The sequence below is a fragment of the Giraffa tippelskirchi genome, chromosome 11, assembly GCF_054371585.1.
Source record: "Giraffa tippelskirchi isolate mGirTip1 chromosome 11, T2T-mGirTip1v1.2.pri, whole genome shotgun sequence".
Taxonomy (NCBI): Eukaryota; Metazoa; Chordata; class Mammalia; order Artiodactyla; family Giraffidae; genus Giraffa; species Giraffa tippelskirchi.
Window position 1 is genome coordinate 84,834,916 of NC_137285.1, and position 19,164 is coordinate 84,854,079.

Here is a 19,164-nt window from a genome sequence, read left to right on the forward strand (position 1 = left end):
ATAAAAATGAGGTATGTAAAAAAGGTTGTTTTCTTGACCTAATCAATATTTGAGTAGTATGGGGGCAGTGACTATTTATACTATTTCCTAGAACTGGTATTTATGTATTGTGATAAAGCAAATTATAAAAATATGGTCACAAAAATGTAGGTTACTAAACATCCAACCATGCTAAATATGGCTAAAAGGATGAAGAAAAAAATCTTAATAAGTATTTTTCTTAAATACAAGAACCCACTTTTAAAGTGTGCACTTAAGGTGGAATGAAAGTGTCTCTTTTGTTAACATAAAGCTTTGGGCTATTGTTTCTATTTCTAGTAGACAGTTTTTATAGGTTACATTTGCAATTAATATACAGTTCTACAATATAGCCTTGTAAAATCCATTCTCAGAGAGGTAATATAATCTAGCAATGTCTAGTATCTTTCTTGAAAGGCTTCAAATATTTGTCATTTAAAAAGCTGTTTATACATTTTGTGTTTGACACTTAAGGAGTAAGCATCACCACTTGTGACGAAATGCTATACATAGAGCCTTTTGTTGCTTCTTTAGACTGCAGTGGTGGCTCAGAGGTTAAAGCCTCTGCCTGCAATGCGGGAGACCTGGGTTTGATCCCTGGGTTGGGAAGATCCCCTGGAGAAGGAAATGGCAACTCACTCCAGTATTCTTGCCTGGAGAATCCCGTGGACGGAGGAGCCTGGTGGGCTACAGTCCATGGGGTCGCAAAGGGTTGGACATGACTGAACAACTTCACTTTCACTTTAGACTGCAGTTGAGGAAGACAAAGTGAAAGTGAAAGTTGCTCAGTCTGTCCAGCTCTTTGCGACTCCATGGACCATACAGTCCATGTAATTCTCCAGACCAGAATACTGGAGTGGGTAGCCTTTCCCTTCTCCAGGGGATCTTCCCAACCCAGGGATCGAACCCAGGTCTCCAGCATTGTAGATGGATTCTTTACCAGCTGAGCCACCAGGGAAGCCATTGAGGAAGACAAAGAGACAGCAAATCATGCATTTTGTCAACATGCAAATGCTTTCCCTTTATCTCACTACCCATGTGAGGACTACTGCCTTCTTTCTGCCTGTCAGAGTTATCTTCCTAAAACAATCTTAAATGCCTCTATAAACATTCTGTATCTGGCTTTCCTGTGGCAGAGTGCTAAGGAAATGATGATGATCCAAGCCTTTTTATAAAAACATATCTGAAATCTATGTCACTGCATATGATTAAAATTTGTGATAGAGACAGAAGAAGCTTTAAAACTGAAGAAAACATTTTCTCTGGAAATGTCTTTGCTGTTCTTCAAAAGGATGAAAGTTATGGGTATAAAAGTCATAATAGTTTAGAAGAAAATTGAATATATCCTTAGTGGATTGCCAGGATAGAACTTGCCATTATTCAAATTAATAACATTAAAGTCATAAATTGTTATTTTAAAAATTTAGAATTAAAGGTGTCACAACTCAGGCTTATTCTACCTCAGTGTAATTCGATGCATGAAGTGGGGCACCCAAAGCCGGTGCTCTGGGGCAACCCAGAGGGATGGGGTGGGGAGGGAGGTGGGAGGGGGTTCAGGATGAGGGAGACACATATATACCTGTGGCTGATTCATGCTGATGTATGGCAAAAACCATCAGAATATTGCAATTATCCTCCAATTAAAATAAATAATTTAATAAATAAATAAATCTCAAGTACTCTTAGGTGACAACTTGGTCCCAGATTATGTAGATTAAAGCACTCTTGATAGTTACAGGGATAACCTAAAATATCACATGGAAGTCAAGTGGGAAAGCAAACAATCTTATTAGAACTTATTTAAGTGCTTTCCACATTCATAATCTCAACTGAGCCTAGAAGTAATTCTGTAAAATAGATTGGAATAATTATTTCTGCTGATCTTATGGAAGAAAAAGAACAAGAAAGAGGCTTGGTTCTTGGCCTTTTGGTACTTGGTACTGTTTTGTGTCAATTCTGTGTCTTTTTTTTTTTTTTTAGTTACACAAAAACCTTTCTTACACTCCCAGTAATTTAATCTCACTTCTATAAATCCCCTGACCCTAGCTTTTTTCTCCTTTAATTTTACAGTTTTTCTTTCTCAGGATATTAATCATGTTCAGGAGATGTCTCCCCTCCCCCTGATTTTTGAGCTTTCTCCTATCTACAAGAGAATCTATGGAAAGTAATATATATAGAAGACAAGAGAGGAAGTGAAAGGCTAAAGAGGTTATTAGAAGCCAGAAAAATGACAGAAAAAAGGGAAGAGGGGATTTCAGAAGGAAGATGATGGATGGTTGCTCATGCAACAAATCTTGGTGACCTCTTGTCTCTTCCACTTCTTCCATCCTGTTAACTCAGAAATAATTCTACTCTTCTAGAAATTCACCTCTAACTCAAGAATCACCTTTTACCAAAATCAGCATTAGACTCTGGCTAATTCTTGAAAGAGAAAATTACATTCTCTTTGAAAAGACATTAGAAGTAATATTTATTTTTTAAAAATTGAAAATAATATCAACTAAGGATCACTAGTTACTTGAGGCAAAACTTTAACATAAAGTATAAAACAAACATAAGATAGAAATATAAAAACAATCATAAAAAAGGAATAGGAATAAATTCTCTGAAGTGTTCTGATCAGTGTTAGAGTCTTTATCACTGATGTCCCCAGAATTAGGTAAGATATTGTGTTTTTAAAAGCAGAAAAAGGTATTACTTTTTTAAATTTGAAAAATAAAAGATGTCCTTGCAAACTAAAAAAGTAATAGCAGAGGAAAATTTTCAAAAGCTATATTAAAGTTGAAGAAATATCTCAGAGTATTGTACAAAAAGATAAATAATTAGAAAATAGGAGAGAAAAAAGAAGAAAATAAAGGATATTCCAGAATTATCAACATTCAAAAAAGAAGGAGTTCCAGAAACAAAAGACCCTGTAGACAAGAATCAAAAATATCAAAGAGTGTTCTGTTTATGTTTTCTTCTAAGAGTTTTACAGCATCTGGCCAAAATTGAAGCAAGATTTTTTGTTTTGTGACCCATCTTCTAGAGTAATGAAAATAAAAACAAAAATAAACAAATAGGACCTAATTAAACTTAAAAGCTTTTGCATAGCAAAGGAAACCATAAACAAGATGAAAAGACAACCCTCAGAATGGGAGAAAATATTTGCAAATGAAGCAACTGACAAAGGATTAATCTCCAAAATATACAAATAGCTCATGTAACTCAGTATCAGAGAAACAAACAACCCAATCAAAAAATGGGCAGAAGATCTTAATAGACATTTCTCCAAAGAAGATATACAGATGATCAACAAATACATGAAAAAATACTCAGCATCACTAATTATTAGAGAAATGCAAATCAAAACTACAGTGAGATATCACCTCAAGCCATCAGAATGGCCATCATCAAAAAAGCATGGGGTGTGTGTGTGTGTGTGTGTGTGTGAAGGGTGTGAACATAGGGTGGGAGATTGTGAAAGTGACTTAAATACTCAACTTTCACAATGGAAAGTCTGTAGGTAGTACCAAATCTGGAAAATTAAGAAATAGCAATATTACCAAGTTATATGGATGTAAGGATTTAAATTATAAAATAATCAACTAAAATAGTTGAAATGTATTTCCTCTAAATATCAGAATGTGGATAAAATGAAGAATAAGGGACTGCTATTTTCTGTAACAAGCTTTTCAAGTCTTTCAGTATGCACATGCATGACTTGGATGCAGGTTAAAACGGAATTGGAAACAAAACAATAGCTATAGAAAGAAAAATAGATGTATAAATAATTCCCTTGTTGTAGTACTTAATAAAAGCTATATATACATTATTTAAAGATCTACCTTAAAAATTATGGAGAGGTGAGAGAGAGGCTCTAGAGGGAGGGGATATATGTATACCTTTGGCTGATTCATGGTATTGCATGGCAGAAACCAATGCAATATTGTAAAGCAATTATCCTCCAATTAAAAATTTTAAAAGATTACTAGTATCATAGCATGTTTGGCTATGGCCTCGACATCATTTTAAAAAATTTAACATAGCTATTTTTTCAGTAAAACAGCTTGGTTAGTTTTGAAGAGGCCGTGAATGGTTACACTGTTGAACAAAAATTTCTGAAAAAATTTTGTGACTATGGCAGAACATTCTTCAAGCTCCTTGGAGAGACACAACTTATTTCTGAGTTGCAGACATTTTGCTAACTCCTTTGGGCATCATACTGCTATGGTCAACATTGCCTGGAGCTTTGGTATCAAGATGGACAACGGTTAGTTTGGAAAGAAAGTTAGCCTCTCTAGGCCTGGCCCCATAGAAGGGGAAGATGGCTTCTGGGGTCTTTGGGTCTCTTTAAATTCTCCTCATACAGGGAAGTTTGTGAGTCTTTGAAGGAGGATGACTTTTGGAACATTTATAAAGATCTATGACATCAAACATCAGTCACACTTTTCTTCATTTCATACTCCCCCATAACCTGGCTCTTTCATATTCTGCAGGAACTTGTCCTGATTGGGTTTCCAGTTAGTGACAGTGACACAGCTTCAAGCTCAAAAAGACCTTTTACGACATGAAGCTGTGAATCACTAGAGGGAAAAAAAAAATCCCCGTTGTAGCATTTCCTTCAGAGGGAGAATCACTTTTTCTGATCACAGAGTGGAAGCCAACATTGAAGGCTGGCCACCCTTTTGATCCTTCCCACTTAACACTTGGATCACAGCTTTTCAGGTTTCCAATGATTTTTCGAATGATGCCTAGCAGAGTCCAACCCATTTATTTTTCCTGCCAATGAAACCCTCACTGTGGCATTTCATTGATGCCTGTGCTGGAGAAAGCTCCCTAGCTGTACCTGACGTTGTCCCACTCTCCCCAAATACACTGTCACACTTGACTTCTATCCTTCCATTTTCAGCACATCGCTTTCTCTAGGAAGGTAAACTAGATGCCCCTGCGGTAGGTTTATCATGACAATTAAACAGCTAATAACAAGGTAAGACACTAATTGCCCATTTCTCCCTTTGGACTATAAGATTTATAAGGACAGAAACTTCCTTTATTTTGTTTTCACCATTGCTTTTTCCAGACCTTATATAATGTCTGACCCTTGCATAGGAGGGACTCAATAAATATTTGTTGACCTGAGTGGATTTGTTATTTTCCTACTTATTTTTTGTATTTTCACACACTATGTCATAACGGCAACATTTTGGTAGTTCTTTATCTATACCACCTGTAAATGAAAAACACATATTAATCTGTATGTGCACAGCACAGAGAGATAGATTATGGGAACTGCTTGAACCTCCACCCAAATTAAAATGTTAAAATCTGCAAAGTGCTTGACTTTCTAAAAAGAGAAATCCTTGGAATCCATTAACAAATAAATGTGTCTTCATTTGTATTATAGTTGGTCTAGAGATGATGGGACAACATCTAATACACTTGAGGACTGCATTAGATCAATGGCAGGTCATCTGACACACTAAAATGCTCTTAATATAATTTGTTCACAATCTTTCTATTTTCTTACAGCCGGGGCACCGACAATAGACTGGCCCACCGGCGGCAGACAGTTCCCCGTGAGAAGGGGAGACGGTTAGGTAACCGAGGACCGGCTTACATGTTTAATGACCACTCAACAAGCCTATCTATTGAGGAGGAGCGCTTTTTAGATGCAGCTGAGTATGGCAACATCCCAGTGGTAAGGAAGATGTTGGAAGAATGCCTCTCACTCAACGTTAACTGTGTGGATTACATGGGCCAGAATGCCCTGCAGCTGGCAGTGGCTAATGAGCATCTAGAAATTACAGAACTTCTTCTCAAGAAAGAAAATCTCTCTCGTGTTGGGGATGCCTTGCTTTTAGCTATTAGTAAAGGTTATGTTCGGATTGTGGAAGCCATTCTCAGTCACCCAGCTTTTGCTGAAGGCAAGCGGTTAGCAACCAGCCCCAGTCAGTCTGAACTCCAGCAGGATGATTTTTATGCATATGATGAAGATGGGACACGGTTCTCCCATGACGTGACCCCGATCATTCTGGCTGCCCACTGCCAGGAATATGAAATTGTGCACACGCTCCTGAGGAAGGGTGCTCGGATCGAACGGCCTCATGACTATTTCTGCAAGTGCAGTGAATGCAACCAGAAACAGAAGCATGACTCCTTCAGCCACTCCAGATCTAGAATTAATGCCTACAAAGGCCTGGCGAGCCCAGCTTACCTGTCATTGTCTAGCGAAGATCCAGTCATGACAGCTTTAGAGCTTAGCAATGAGCTGGCAGTGCTGGCCAACATAGAGAAAGAGTTCAAGGTAGGTTTTTAACAAGTCGAAGTCAAGGTGAATTTATAAGCTTCCACTATGTAATCACACTCTGTTAGGTATCAGAGATAGTAGGCAATTTTATCTATTTGATTCAACAAGTTCTTTATTATGTACAGTAAAAGTTGTGGTTACTACCATTTGGAGATGATCTACTATAAACTAGACACTTTACATTTATTATGGCTGATACTTATTACAACCTTGGGAAGATCTTAGTTCCTTTTCAGATGCAGAAATGAAGGTATAGAAAGGTTAAGTAAGGCCCAAGATCCACAGCTGGTGAAATGACAGAGCAGGGATCAGAACCCAGGGATGCAGACTCTAAAGCCCAGCTTCTGTCTCCTGTGAAACACTGCTTCTATATTCAGATCATGGTGGTAGCTACTGTTGAGGTCAGAAAGATGAGTAAGATAAAGGAAGTCATAGTTTGACTTGAGAGACAGATGCATGCATGCATACATATGGCATAAAGAAACGAAACTACTAGACAGGGCTATAAGCAGTGTGCTGTAGCAGTTCAGAGAAAGCAGAATTTAATTCAGATTAGATGTCGGAGAAGTTATGTGTAAAATGGTATTTCAGCTGCATATGGCAGAATAAAGTAGCATATTTGAAGGCAGATAATGAAGGATAAGATATTTTAGGCCAAGGTAACAGCCAAAACAAAAGCTTGTAGATACGGGAGAAGTAGTCAAATATAATTGCTATAACGTTGTATTCATTTCTGCTATACAACAAAGTGCATCGGCCATATACATACATAAATCCCCTCCCCTTTGAATCTCCCTCCATCCCCTTGATCGCATCCCTCCAGGTCATCACAGAGCACCAAGATGGGCCCGCTGTGCTCTGATGAGACCCTGCTAGCTACCTGTTTTACATCTGACATTACACAAGGTAGTGCATATGCATCAGTGCTGCTCTCGATTCATCCCACGCTTCCCTTCCCGTCCTGAGTACACATGTCCTTTCTCTGTGTCTGTGTCTCTGTCCCTGCCTCAAGGGAACTCTGAGCAATCTCTAAACGAGAGCTAAGTGGGGAGACACTGTGTCCGACCTGGCCATTGTCTGCGTGGTTTGTGCCGCATTTGGAGAGGGTGAAAGTTCAGATTCCTAGTCCGAGGTCACACACTCATACACGTGCACCTTTAAACTTCCTGCACAGGTTATCTGACCTCTCTTATAGTGCTCATCATGTTCCACTGCATCTTACTATTTAGGGTGGGCTTTTCTTCTTTACTCAGCTATACACTGCTTGGAATCAGGTCTGATTCATCAAATACAGTATTGCTGCTGCTGCTGCTGCTAAGTCGCTTCAGTCGTGTCCGACTCTGTGCGACCCCATAGACGGCAGCCCATCAGGCTCCGCTGTCCCTGGGATTCTCCAGGCAAGAATACCGGAGTGGGTTGCCATTTCCTTCTCCAATGCATGAAAGGGCAAAGTGAAAGTGAAGTCGCTCAGTCGTGTCCGACTCAAAGATAAATACTGGTTTCATTTTCTCTATTCTGTATGCTGTGAGAAAGCATGTCTCCCTATTCCGTACCTTGGGGTCTCTCCTGTGCAGTTTCTTGGTGCCTCTGTCACTGAAGGAACACTGCAAACCCCAACATAGCATATGTCTCCCCGGGTCCTATCTGTCCAGGTGAGGAGGGCAGGTCACTGGTGACTGAAGCCTTCCGATGGCCCCCAGCATGGAGGATGCTGCTTTTCCTCTATATACCTGGCAGCTGAGGATGCAGGACAAGCAGATAATCTCTTCCAACAATGTCTCATTCTTTCCTACTTCTCACTTTGCTCCCAGGACTCAGGGATGCAGGGAACTATGCTATCTTCGAAATCTGATTAATATGATCTTAGAATTTATATTTAATTTTTGGGAAACTTTACTGCTTAGGTTTCAACATTTCTGTTTCTGTAACTGTATCTTTGTTTACACGATACTCTAAACCAGTCTTTATTCATTCATTCATTCATTCATTCATTTACTTGCTTACATCTTCTGAGCCCATGGTTGTAGCAAATATTGTACTGGGAAGAGTCAAGAATGAGGATGGAGATATTGCACAGCAGAAAGACAGTTCAGTCAGTAACCCTACCCTCAATTAACTTGTAATATAATAGGAGAGCAAAGACCTGTGTGAAGTAACTATAAGACATGACCTTGTGCAGTGAGGGGCGGGCTGGTGGGCCACAGGTAAAAGAATCACATCTAATCATAATGTGAATTTTTCATTGTCCCTAAATGCATTGCATAATGTGAAGGCCGCTTTAGGTTTATGATAAACTAGGGATACGGATATTCCTTTATTTGTTCATTGCACACTGTTTCTGCACACCTAGGTGTGAGGTATATGAATCAGGTACTTTCCCTCCATCCCTGCTTTCTCTGTGTAGGTCTACAACTTTAGTCTCTAATCAGGCTCACCCTTTGCTTAATGACCTGCCTCCGTGAAGGGTTAATGCAAAGAAAAGATAACTCTCTCTTTAATAGTTTGTTATTCCTAACATCTTTAAAAAATCATCCTCAAGGATTAAAGTTTACTATTAAAAGAGGGTAGCAGTTTTAAAAATGTTTTTAAAAGTATGTCCTAGAACTTGATAATTCAACAGCTTTTCTAATTAGAAATTTGACTCCCAAAGTCCTTGTATTACACAAGGAGAAAGGCCAGTTCTTGGCTGTTTTTAAAAGCCTTTGGCAAATACAAAACAAGAAAGCATAATGTTTTCTTTCTCACCAGACTGGATGCTCTAGAACAGTTGTTTATTTTCCAGACCTCGGTTGGCCCATAGAGGCAAGAACAGCCTCATGTGAGATGAGCTGGCATGACTCTTGTGTGTCAACTCAGGGAAAGCATATCGTCCTACCATGAACAGTGGTATGGCGCTAAAGCTACTCCAGCAGCCCAGCCTCAGTTTACAACAGGATGGGACCCAAAAGGGCTTGCTGTCTCTGGTGAGATTTGCTAAATCTGCTGCTCTATCTTTCAAGAATAACTTCTCTTTTCTTATTTTTAAAGAATATAGTTAACCCTTGAACAACATGAGTTTGAAGTATATGGGTTCACTTACATGTGGATTATTTTCACTAAATATGCACTACAGTACACTACACAAGCCCGGGATGGTTGAATCCGTGGATGTGGAACAGTGGATACCAAGGGCCCTCTGGAGAGTTATATGCAGAGCTTGGACTCAATAGAGTATCGCTTCTCCTTACCTCTGCTTTGTTCAAAGGTCACCTTACATGATCATGTTAAAAAATAATAATTTAAACATGAGGGAAAATTTAAAAATCATTTCTAATTTTGATACAGCAACACCCCAACATGCATTTTTCCGGTCTTAGTAGTCAAGCCTCTTAGAGTCTCAGGGACCAAAGACTGCAGGATCTGAGATACCTCACAGGGACCTGAAATATTGTACTGGCAACAGGCAATGCTCTCTGCTCATGGTCTTCAAATTCTTTTGCTTCCTTTTCACCTGAAAAACATTTGAAAAATTCTGTGCTCATGAGTACATTTTAAAGTTGGCATCTAAATTTATTTACTTTTAAGTTTCAATAATTTTAAAAGGTATAATTTCTGCATGGCCTAAATATTAACATTTAAAAACAGATATCTTAAACGGCTGCCTCAGATGTATCTAGGGGCCTTTAAGTGCTATGATTTTGTACGCACCATCACCTATTTTAAAAATAAGCAAACAACCTCCTCTTTAATATTCATAACAGTTACATCTTTCCTTTTCTCATTAAACTTGTATTCTAGTCCATTTTCCTCCACAAATGTGATTTCTAATGTAATAGCTTTTTATTGTAAAGTCCTTTATAGATCACCTATTATATATATATATATATTACATGTATGATATATATCACATAACACATATGTAATGTGTATGTTTATAAGAAATTTTAGAATTTGTTTTACTTTCTGTTATCATCAGGCGCTAGGTATTTAAAATAGTCTGGAAATACTTACCATTATATTTATTAGCAGTATATTTGATCAAAACTACATAAATTGAACATAATTGTTCAAAATAACATATACAAATTCTGAAAAATAAATTTTAAATATATGACACATTTCTTATTGGAAATGAATTTTAACGGAACAAGTCATGTCCATACTTTTGTTATGTATTTAATGAAAGAAAAACTTATAACCTGTTAAAATAACTTGATTTGTCAGCCAGCATATTGTTTTAGTTTTTGTTAATGGAATATGTAAATTACTAATGATTTTATGGAATAGAATTAAAAGATATAGACTATATTTGGGATAAATACTTCTTGATATGATATGATAACTGCCTTAATGAATTACCCACACTGATCTGAAACAAATCACATAAAAGTTTTATCCTGTGCTTTAGCCAATAGCCTATGAAAATTTTGAGTCCTGGAAACCATTCCAGGTCACAGTACAAAGACTCATCCTGACTAAGCTTTTCTGCCTTGCACATTTGTGATGTCTTTCTTTTAAGTTAATGATACATCCAAAAGATGAGTACTAAGAATGGTTTTAAATAAGGGTAAAATAAACTTGTTTACAAAACAGAAGCAGAGTCACAGAGGTAGAAAATAAACTTACGGTTTCCAGAGTGAAAGGGATAAATTGGGAAATTGGGATTGACATATACACACCACTATATATAAAATAGATAACTAATAAGAACCTACTGTGTACCAAAGGGAACTCTACTCAATACTCTGTAATGGCCTATAGAATCTAAAACAAGTAGGTTTATGTATATGTATAATTGATTCCCTTTGCTGGACACCTGAAACTAACATTGTAAATCAACTATACTCCAATAAATTTTTTAAAAAGAACAATTTAAAATAATCACTTAATTTAAATAACATGAAGTAGTGAAGTTTGTATTCAGTATTCCCTATTGATGTCTTCTTTATTGTCTTCTCATTTAAGAAGGATGCATTCTTTGACAGCTGTTGAAGAATGAAGAGGCAAAGTACATTAAAATTCATCTAAATTCAGAATATCCCAACATGAACGGGCATGTTATATTCCTCTCATTAAGCTTCATCTTCATTGGAAATATGTATTGAGGAAAGGAAATACAGGAAACCCCTCAGGGTCTGTGGTACCTGGATTAATTATTAAAGGGGAATTTCCATTGTTTGCTGCAGGGGTGAGTGAGAGTGGAGAATCTTTTGTAAAGGGAAAAATGATCTGTTCTCAAGAAAATTAGTTACAGGAAAGTTGAGGATCTAGAAATTATTTCTCTTAAAACTATCAGTGCTCTCTGGCCCCTTGAAAAGTGTTCGTATTTCTCTGTTTGAAGGCAACTAATCTATTTTATGAGAGGTAGAGATGAGAACGATCACAAAGATTGTAAACTCCGATATACAGCTTCCCTGAGCTCCTCCTCAATTCTCCTTTTCTGTATTAACCCATAGTCGTTTAACAAAAGAGGACAGAGGAGGTGCAACCGAGCTCCTCAGGCAACTGGAGTCTTGCCCTTTGACTCTCCTAAACATAGTAGACTGCATCATCCGGTCTGAAGACGGACGTCTGCAGAGGGGACGGCCAGCACAGAGCAGAGAGATCTCAGTTAGATGGAACCTCAGGAACAGAAGAAAACCAGCAGACCTGAGAGATTACAGGTCTTCACAGTGGATGCAGGAGAAGCCAGATTTAAAAGTTTCACCCATTCAAGTTCAAGCTTTATATACCGAATTTTTATCAATAACTTTTTGCTGTGGTAGAAAGAGACCTCAGCCACCTTAAGTTAAACTTGGGCTAAGCCTGATTTTTTAGGAGAAGGCAATGGCACCCCACTCCAGTACTCTTGCCTGAAAAATCCCATGGACGGAGGAGCCTGATTGGCTACAGTCTGTGGGGTCGCACAGAGTCGGACACAACTGAAGCGACTTAGCAGCAGCAGCAGCAGCAAGCCTAATTTTGGCAGTATACCCTCAGAATTTTGACTGTTTTTGATACTGAGAAAGGAGAGTATTAACGTCTCCCTTCTCTCCTTGACTCAAGATTAAGAATCATCATAAAGACAAAAGGATCAGTACCAATTTTTTAGCAATGCATCCTTCCAAATTTTGAACTTCCTTTTACTATCTCAGAATGTACCCATGACCTATGTCTCTGAACACTTTTTAAGCCTATTTACATTTTAGATTGTTTGTGGTAACAACGTTTCCTTTAATTACCCTAAAATTACCGTCTCTATAAATGTCAGGGATTTCCCTCTTCCCTGTCATTCTGGATAAATAGATTTTCTGAAGCTTCACCAAATCCTGCATGTCTTCCTGGGGGTGTGTATCTAAACAGGCACTTGGCTCTCCTGACGCCTCTGCCATTGACTTAGACAAAAGGGAAGACACTACTGTGTTTGCTTTTAAACTGTTGCTGTGTTCTGGCATTCAAAATGTTCAAAAATGCCTGGCATTGTTTGAAAAAGAAATAACCTTCTAAGAAACAGACCAAGTTGAAAAGTAGTTTTTGTTAGAAGAAAGGAAGCGTGACTGTCATCATACCTTAGTAGTGTGACAGAGGTGTTGCTTGCATGCAAAATAGTCTACAGAGGCACAGGACAAGGGTCCAGGCCAAAGGGGAGGGAGGAAATGGACCATTGTCAAGCTTAATGAATTAATCTATGATTTACAATTTAACTTTATGATATAGCAGCTTTTAAGTTTTCCATATGGTCATGAATCTACCTGCAATGCAGGAGACCCAGGTTCAATACCTGGGTCAGGAAGATCCCCTGGAGAACGGAATGGCTACCCACTCCAGTATTCTTGCCTGGAGAGTTCCATGGACAGAGGAGCCTGGTAGGCTACAGTCCATGGGGTCCCAAACAGCTGGACACAACTGAGCGACTTAAAACTTCCACTTTGGGGCTTCCCGTAGCTCAGATGTTCCTTTCTATCACTCAACAAAAGTGTTATTATCTGCCAGGTGCCACACACTGTGCTAGGATGTGAGAGTTCATAGATGAGTAAGATACAGTCTGTGTTCTGAAGGACTGTCTTGTGCTCAGTCCTGCCTGACTCTTTGTGGCCCTGTGGACTGAGGCTCTTCAGTCCATGGGATTCTCCAGGCAAGAATACCAGAGTGGGTTGCCACACCCTCCTCCAGGGGATCTTCTAAACCCAGGGTCTCCTGCACTGGCAGCCCAGTTCTCTACCACTAGCACCCCCTGGGAAGCCCTGCAGGATTGTTGTTCTTCAGTTGCTCAGTTGTGTCCAACTCTTTGTAATCCCATGGACTGCAGCACGCCAGACTTCCCTGTCCTTCACAATCTCCTGGAGTTTTATAAAACTCGTATCCATTGAATTGGTGATGCCATCTAATTATCTCATCCTCTGTCGCCCCCTTCTCCTCCTGGCCTCAATCTTTCTCAGCATCAGGGTCTTTTCCAGTGAGTCAGCTCTTTGCGTCAGGTGGCCAAAGTATTACAGCTTCAGCTTCAGCATCAGTCCTTCCAGTGAATATTCAGGGTTGATCTCCTTTGGGATTGACTGGTTTGATCTCCTTGCAGTCCAAGGGATTCTCAAGAGTCTTCTCCAACACCACAGTTCAAAAGCATCAATTCTGCAGTTCTCAGGCTTCTTTATGGTCCGACTCTCACATCCATACATGACTATTGGAAAAACCATAGCTTTGGCTAGACAGACCTTTGTCAGCAAAGTAATGTCTCTGCTTTCTAATATGCTATTGATAGCTCAGTTAGTAAAGAATCCGCCTGTGATGCAGGAGACCCCGGTTCGACTCCTCGGTCAGGAAGATCCACTGGAGAAGGGATAGGCTACCCACTCCAGTATTCTGGCCTGAGTAATTCCATGAACTGTATAGTCCATGGGGTCTCAAAAAGTCAGACATGAGTGAGTGAGTTTCACTAAGTTCATCATAACTTTCCTTCCAAGGACCACGCCTCTTTTAATTTCATGGCTTCAGTCACTGTCCACAGTGATTTTGGAGCCCAAGAAAATAAAATCTGTCACTGATTCCATTTTTTCCCCATCTGTTTGCCATGAAATGATGGTACTGGATGCCATGATCTTTGTTTTCTGAATACTGAGTTTTAAGCCAGTTTATTCACTCTCCTCTGTCACCTTCATCAGGAGGCTCTTTAGTTCCTCTTCACTTTCTGCCATAAGGGTGGTGTCATCTGCATATCTGAGGTTATTGATATTTCTCCCGACAATCTTGATTCCAGCTTGTGCTTCATCCAGCCCAGCATTTCACATGATGTGTTCTGCATATGTTACATAAGCAGGGTGACAATATACAGCCTTGTGGTATTCCTTTCTCAATTTGAACTGGTCCACTGTTCCATGTCCAGTTCTAACTGTTGTTTCTTGACCTGCATACAGGTTTCTCAGGAGGCAGATCAGGTGGTCTGGTATTCCTATCTCTTTCAGAATTGTCCACAGTTTTTTTGTGAACCACAGTCTACTGAACAGAGGCAGATACATGAACAAATGCAGTAAAGTATATGAGTCTGTTCTTTCCTTTGACTTTCCTATCAGTTTAAATAGATGGGCAGAGAAAATCCATTCTGGCAAAATTTTAGATCTAAGGTCAGTCAATAGTTAGGAAGGGAAGTTAAGTGCAGCGGTTTGTAACCTGAGAGCCCTCAGCCCCTGAAGTACCTGTTTACCTTCATTGCTGCTCTTTATGTTTCATTGCTTCAGCTGAACCTGAGAATTTCTATGTTGAAGGAAGAATAAAAACTGTAATCAAACACTGTATTAAGTTAAATAAGTAGCTGCTGCTATGGCAACAATCAGCATAGAAGTGAGTAGCATGTGACATATCTAGGAAAATGTCTGTCTTCAATTCTTGTCTGAAATTGTATCTCACCTCTTGTTACCTTTTCTTTAGAGCAGTATCTGATTACCTTTCATGTCCCTCACAACCCTGAGTTGCAGGTGCTGTATAAATGCTTGTTACTCTGCTGCACATCAGCTGTGACAGGTCAGTGATCACTGTGCCATTTAGTGACAATTATTCTGAAGAGCAGGAAAGCCCTAGAGTTGCTTGTGGTCCCAAGAGCATGGTTGGTTAATTCAGCCACTAGCTGGATAATGATAGTCTATACTTTCTTTATTCTTCAAGAATGCAATCTCATTTTAAAAATTCCATCTGAGATAGAATGTGGTATCTATCACAGCACTAGCTGCTGAATATTTGTAGAACATTTGTTGAAATAATAAATGAATGAATAATTGTTTTATTTTCAGTACATTCAAGTGATACTCAATGTTGATGAAAATAATCAATAAACAATCTACAATAGGCTTAGAAAAGAGTTTTATTTGAGCCAAACTGAAGCCTGGAAGACAGCCTCTCATATAATTCTGAGGAACTGATCTGGAAAAGCACGGTTTTTAGCACAGTGTTGTAACTTGTCAGAATAAAGAACATTAGCAAGTCAGGGATACGTTCCTTCAAGGTTTCAAAACACAGGTCAGCAGGTACACAGTCAGTCAGTATGGCCTTGGCACCTGGGGAAGGAATCTTATCAAAAAGGAGGACCAGTATTGGCTTCCCAGGAAGGGAGGCTTTTAATTCTTATTTTTAACATGGACATTCCTTACTTCTGGACAGTGTGCCCTTTTCTTAATAATTAAAGCAGACGTACAGTGTATGTTTGACAGGCCACAAACAGGCTATTTTAGTTAGCTTAAATTTAAGTTAACTCGTGTATAAGCCAGAATGACTTAGTATGTGAAAATATCTTTTATCACTAGGAATTTCATCATGGTTTTATATTTTTTAGTGCAATTTTGTGTCAAAGTACTGAGATGACTTGGGTATTTACGAAATGATGAAAACAACAATAATAATTACCATTGATTCAACCCATCCCTGAGCCAGGAAGTCAGCATTTGTTATCTTGTATAACCTTCACAGCAACCCTAGAAGAACCTTATATTATCGCCACTTTACAAATAAGAATTTTGAGGCTGTAAGGGCTTAAGTAATTCTCCCAACTCATGCACCTAGTAAGTGACTGTACCTAACTTGAAATCCAGGTCTGCCCTTATCCAAAACTCACTTAATTAGTGTTTAATTAATTAGGGTTGATTCATGATAATTAAGACATGCATTTTCCTCACCCCTTTAACTCCTATAAAGCAGACTTTTCTTTATATGGAATTATGCATTAAAATTACACACCATATCTTCTACTATATAAAAATCCAACTAAAATGACCCTTTGAAAGGATAATTGTATCAGGGTCTTTTTATGTTTTATAATCTTTATGTTCTATTAACCCACTGTCGGTCATCTCTTTATAAGTCAAAGGTTAGTAGGCAAGCACCCACTTTTAATTTATTAATGCATGTTGTGAATGTGTGAGCCAAAGGCAGAATTAAATCAACTGCCAGCTTCACTTTTTCTTTCAAAAAACTGAAATCACAGTGTTAAGTCTGGCTGATGAACTACTGCCAATATCTCACTTTAAGTGAGTTTACATTTCAGTGTGAGAGAACATAAATATGAAAACATTTGTAAATTGATTCCCAAGGTGAAAAAAAACATACATTTCTAAAAGCAGTCTTACTCTTTTTTTTTTTTTTTAAATGGGTTTTTGCTTGGAATATATCTTGTGAATTAGCAATGAATTGGGAACAATTTTTAAGATATTGAACAGCAAAGAATGCCTGTACTTGATCAACCCATATGATTTCTACTGAAAAAGTATTACCCCATATTTGAAGTGTCATAACCTCCTTTGAAATACCTAGTTTCACATGAGCCTTATTGGAATTCTAGAGAGCATTGGTTTTGAATCTTACATTTTTGTCTCTGTAAGGACTAAGGATACATCTAGAATTGAGTGCTACAGACAAGAGAGACCAGGTATATTAAATTTTGTCATAACTCCATGGGTTCTTACTAATGTCAAGAAACAGCTTGTTTTTAGGTCTTGCCTTTGATGATATAATACAATAATTATGTTTTATCAAGTGCTTGATATGCACTTTGCAGGTGTGATTTCTTTAGCACAACTAATCTAAGCCTTGTTTGTTTGTTTTTTTATCTGTAAAATGAGAATAATAATAGCACCTACCTCATAGATTGATTTTAAGTTACCTTAGGTCACATGGCTAAAAAATGGAAGAGCTGGGATTTGATTATGAGTATATCTAACCTTGGGCTTCCCAGGTGGCGCTAGTGGTTAAAGAACCTGCCTGCCAATGTAGGAGATATAAGGGATGCAGGTTTGATCCCTGGGTCAGGAAGATCCCATGGTGGAGGGTATGGCAATCCACTTCAGTATTCTTGCCTGGAGAATCCCTATGGACAGAGGAGCCTGGCAGACTACAGTCCATAGGGTCCCAAAGAGTCGGACATGACTGAAGTAACTTAGCATGCATGTAGCACACATCTAACTTTAAAAGCCCAAGCTCCTAACCACTAGAATATGGAATAGTGGGCATGGACAACATATGTGCTTCCACACCTCACAGGTCTTCCCCATAACCTTAACTGACTATTTCATGAAAGGGATAGAGCTGTTTCTTCGTGACCTTATTTATACTATCTGACCAGATACCTGCTGAAAGTAGTTTGAGTCATTCTCAGTTGTGACATAGTTTATGAATTTCCTTTTATAGGATCTGTTTGAACCTACAGTTAGCAAAGTGAAACTTGGCATGATTTACAGGGAGGAGCCCAAGTAGGTGCTTTGCATATACTCCGGATGAAACTGTTTTCCATATAGACTCAACCCAATATTACTTATTGACTCACATCTAGCGCCTCTCATATTTCTCCAATATCTTTTTCTCTTGATCCCTGCAAGGAATCTTTCTATCCTATAACACACTGATGACTTCAAAATGGAGGAGACAACTAATTCTGAATCTGCAAAGCTGATTTAAGAGTAAACTCTGCCGTGGAGGCTGTGACCTCAGGGACCTTAGTTTTTTGATGTGCAAAATGGAAATCTTAGTTACCTGGCCTACCTTGCAGCTCTTCATAGATTGAAACAGAAAAGCATTCTACAAAGAGACAAGGTGACAAAACGCTTACAGGCTAAGTGAAGCCAAACAGGGTTAAATTTAAAGCCTCATTTTGGCACCTAGTAGCTGCACACTTTGGACATAACCTAAGTGATCAAGCTGACTGTGAAGATTAACTGAGATTCTATGATCCACTTGCAATGCAACAAATTCTAGCTAATAGATTTTCTTTATTAACATTGGGTTATGAATGGCCTTATTTCCATGGAAGAGAATAAAGAGGAAGGAAATTTTAGAAAGACCCGAACGAAGATATACATAGATGGTGTATGTAAATTCAAAATGAGTATTTGATGTTTGAATATGATCTGTAGTCTCCAAATCCTCTCAACATGCTATTAGGTCCTCAGCGGTAATTTATAATGAAAGCATTTTCATCAAACTTCCTTTTATCCAAAGAATCTCAATTTGTGGACTTTATATTAGATCTTGTCTTTTGATTCCATGTTTGATAAATAAAGTTCCTCAATAACAATTTAGTAAATAGATTAGTGATGTATGTCTGCTTTTCTTGAAACCTTTCCAAATGTTCTGTGTTTCTCAAGTACATCAATACAGTATGCAAAGTCTTCCAAAGACCTAGCAAATGCATGTGTTATATGCCTAGCTGATGAAGTTATAAACATAGGAGATATGATGTGTGCAAGAAAGTGTGATCATGGTATGGAAAGATTTGCTAACTTTTTATTTCTCCCGAATCAGCAGATAAGTTTGGTGTAGTACAGTACTTTTTGACAACTTTGGTTGTGTTTTAGACAAATTTCCTCTTCTAGGATATAAAGACAATCTTTACGGTGATAATATATTTCAGAGCTCACTCAACA

General features: G+C 38.4%; 1 protein-coding gene across 5 annotated transcripts in view; it reads left to right on the top strand.

Moving 5' to 3' along the window:
- TRPC6 (transient receptor potential cation channel subfamily C member 6) overlaps positions 1 to 19,164 on the top strand; it is a 139,728-nt gene that overhangs the window by 83,082 nt on the left and 37,482 nt on the right. For all 5 annotated transcript variants that reach the window (XR_014068122.1, XM_081538127.1, XM_081538128.1 and 2 more), the window contains exon 2: positions 5,530 to 6,304. Coding sequence is in view for 4 of the 5 variants with exons in the window: in XM_081538127.1 (XP_081394253.1) it covers positions 5,530 to 6,304 (775 nt within the window). In the remaining variant the exon portion in view is untranslated. The remainder of the gene's footprint in view (positions 1 to 5,529; positions 6,305 to 19,164) is intronic.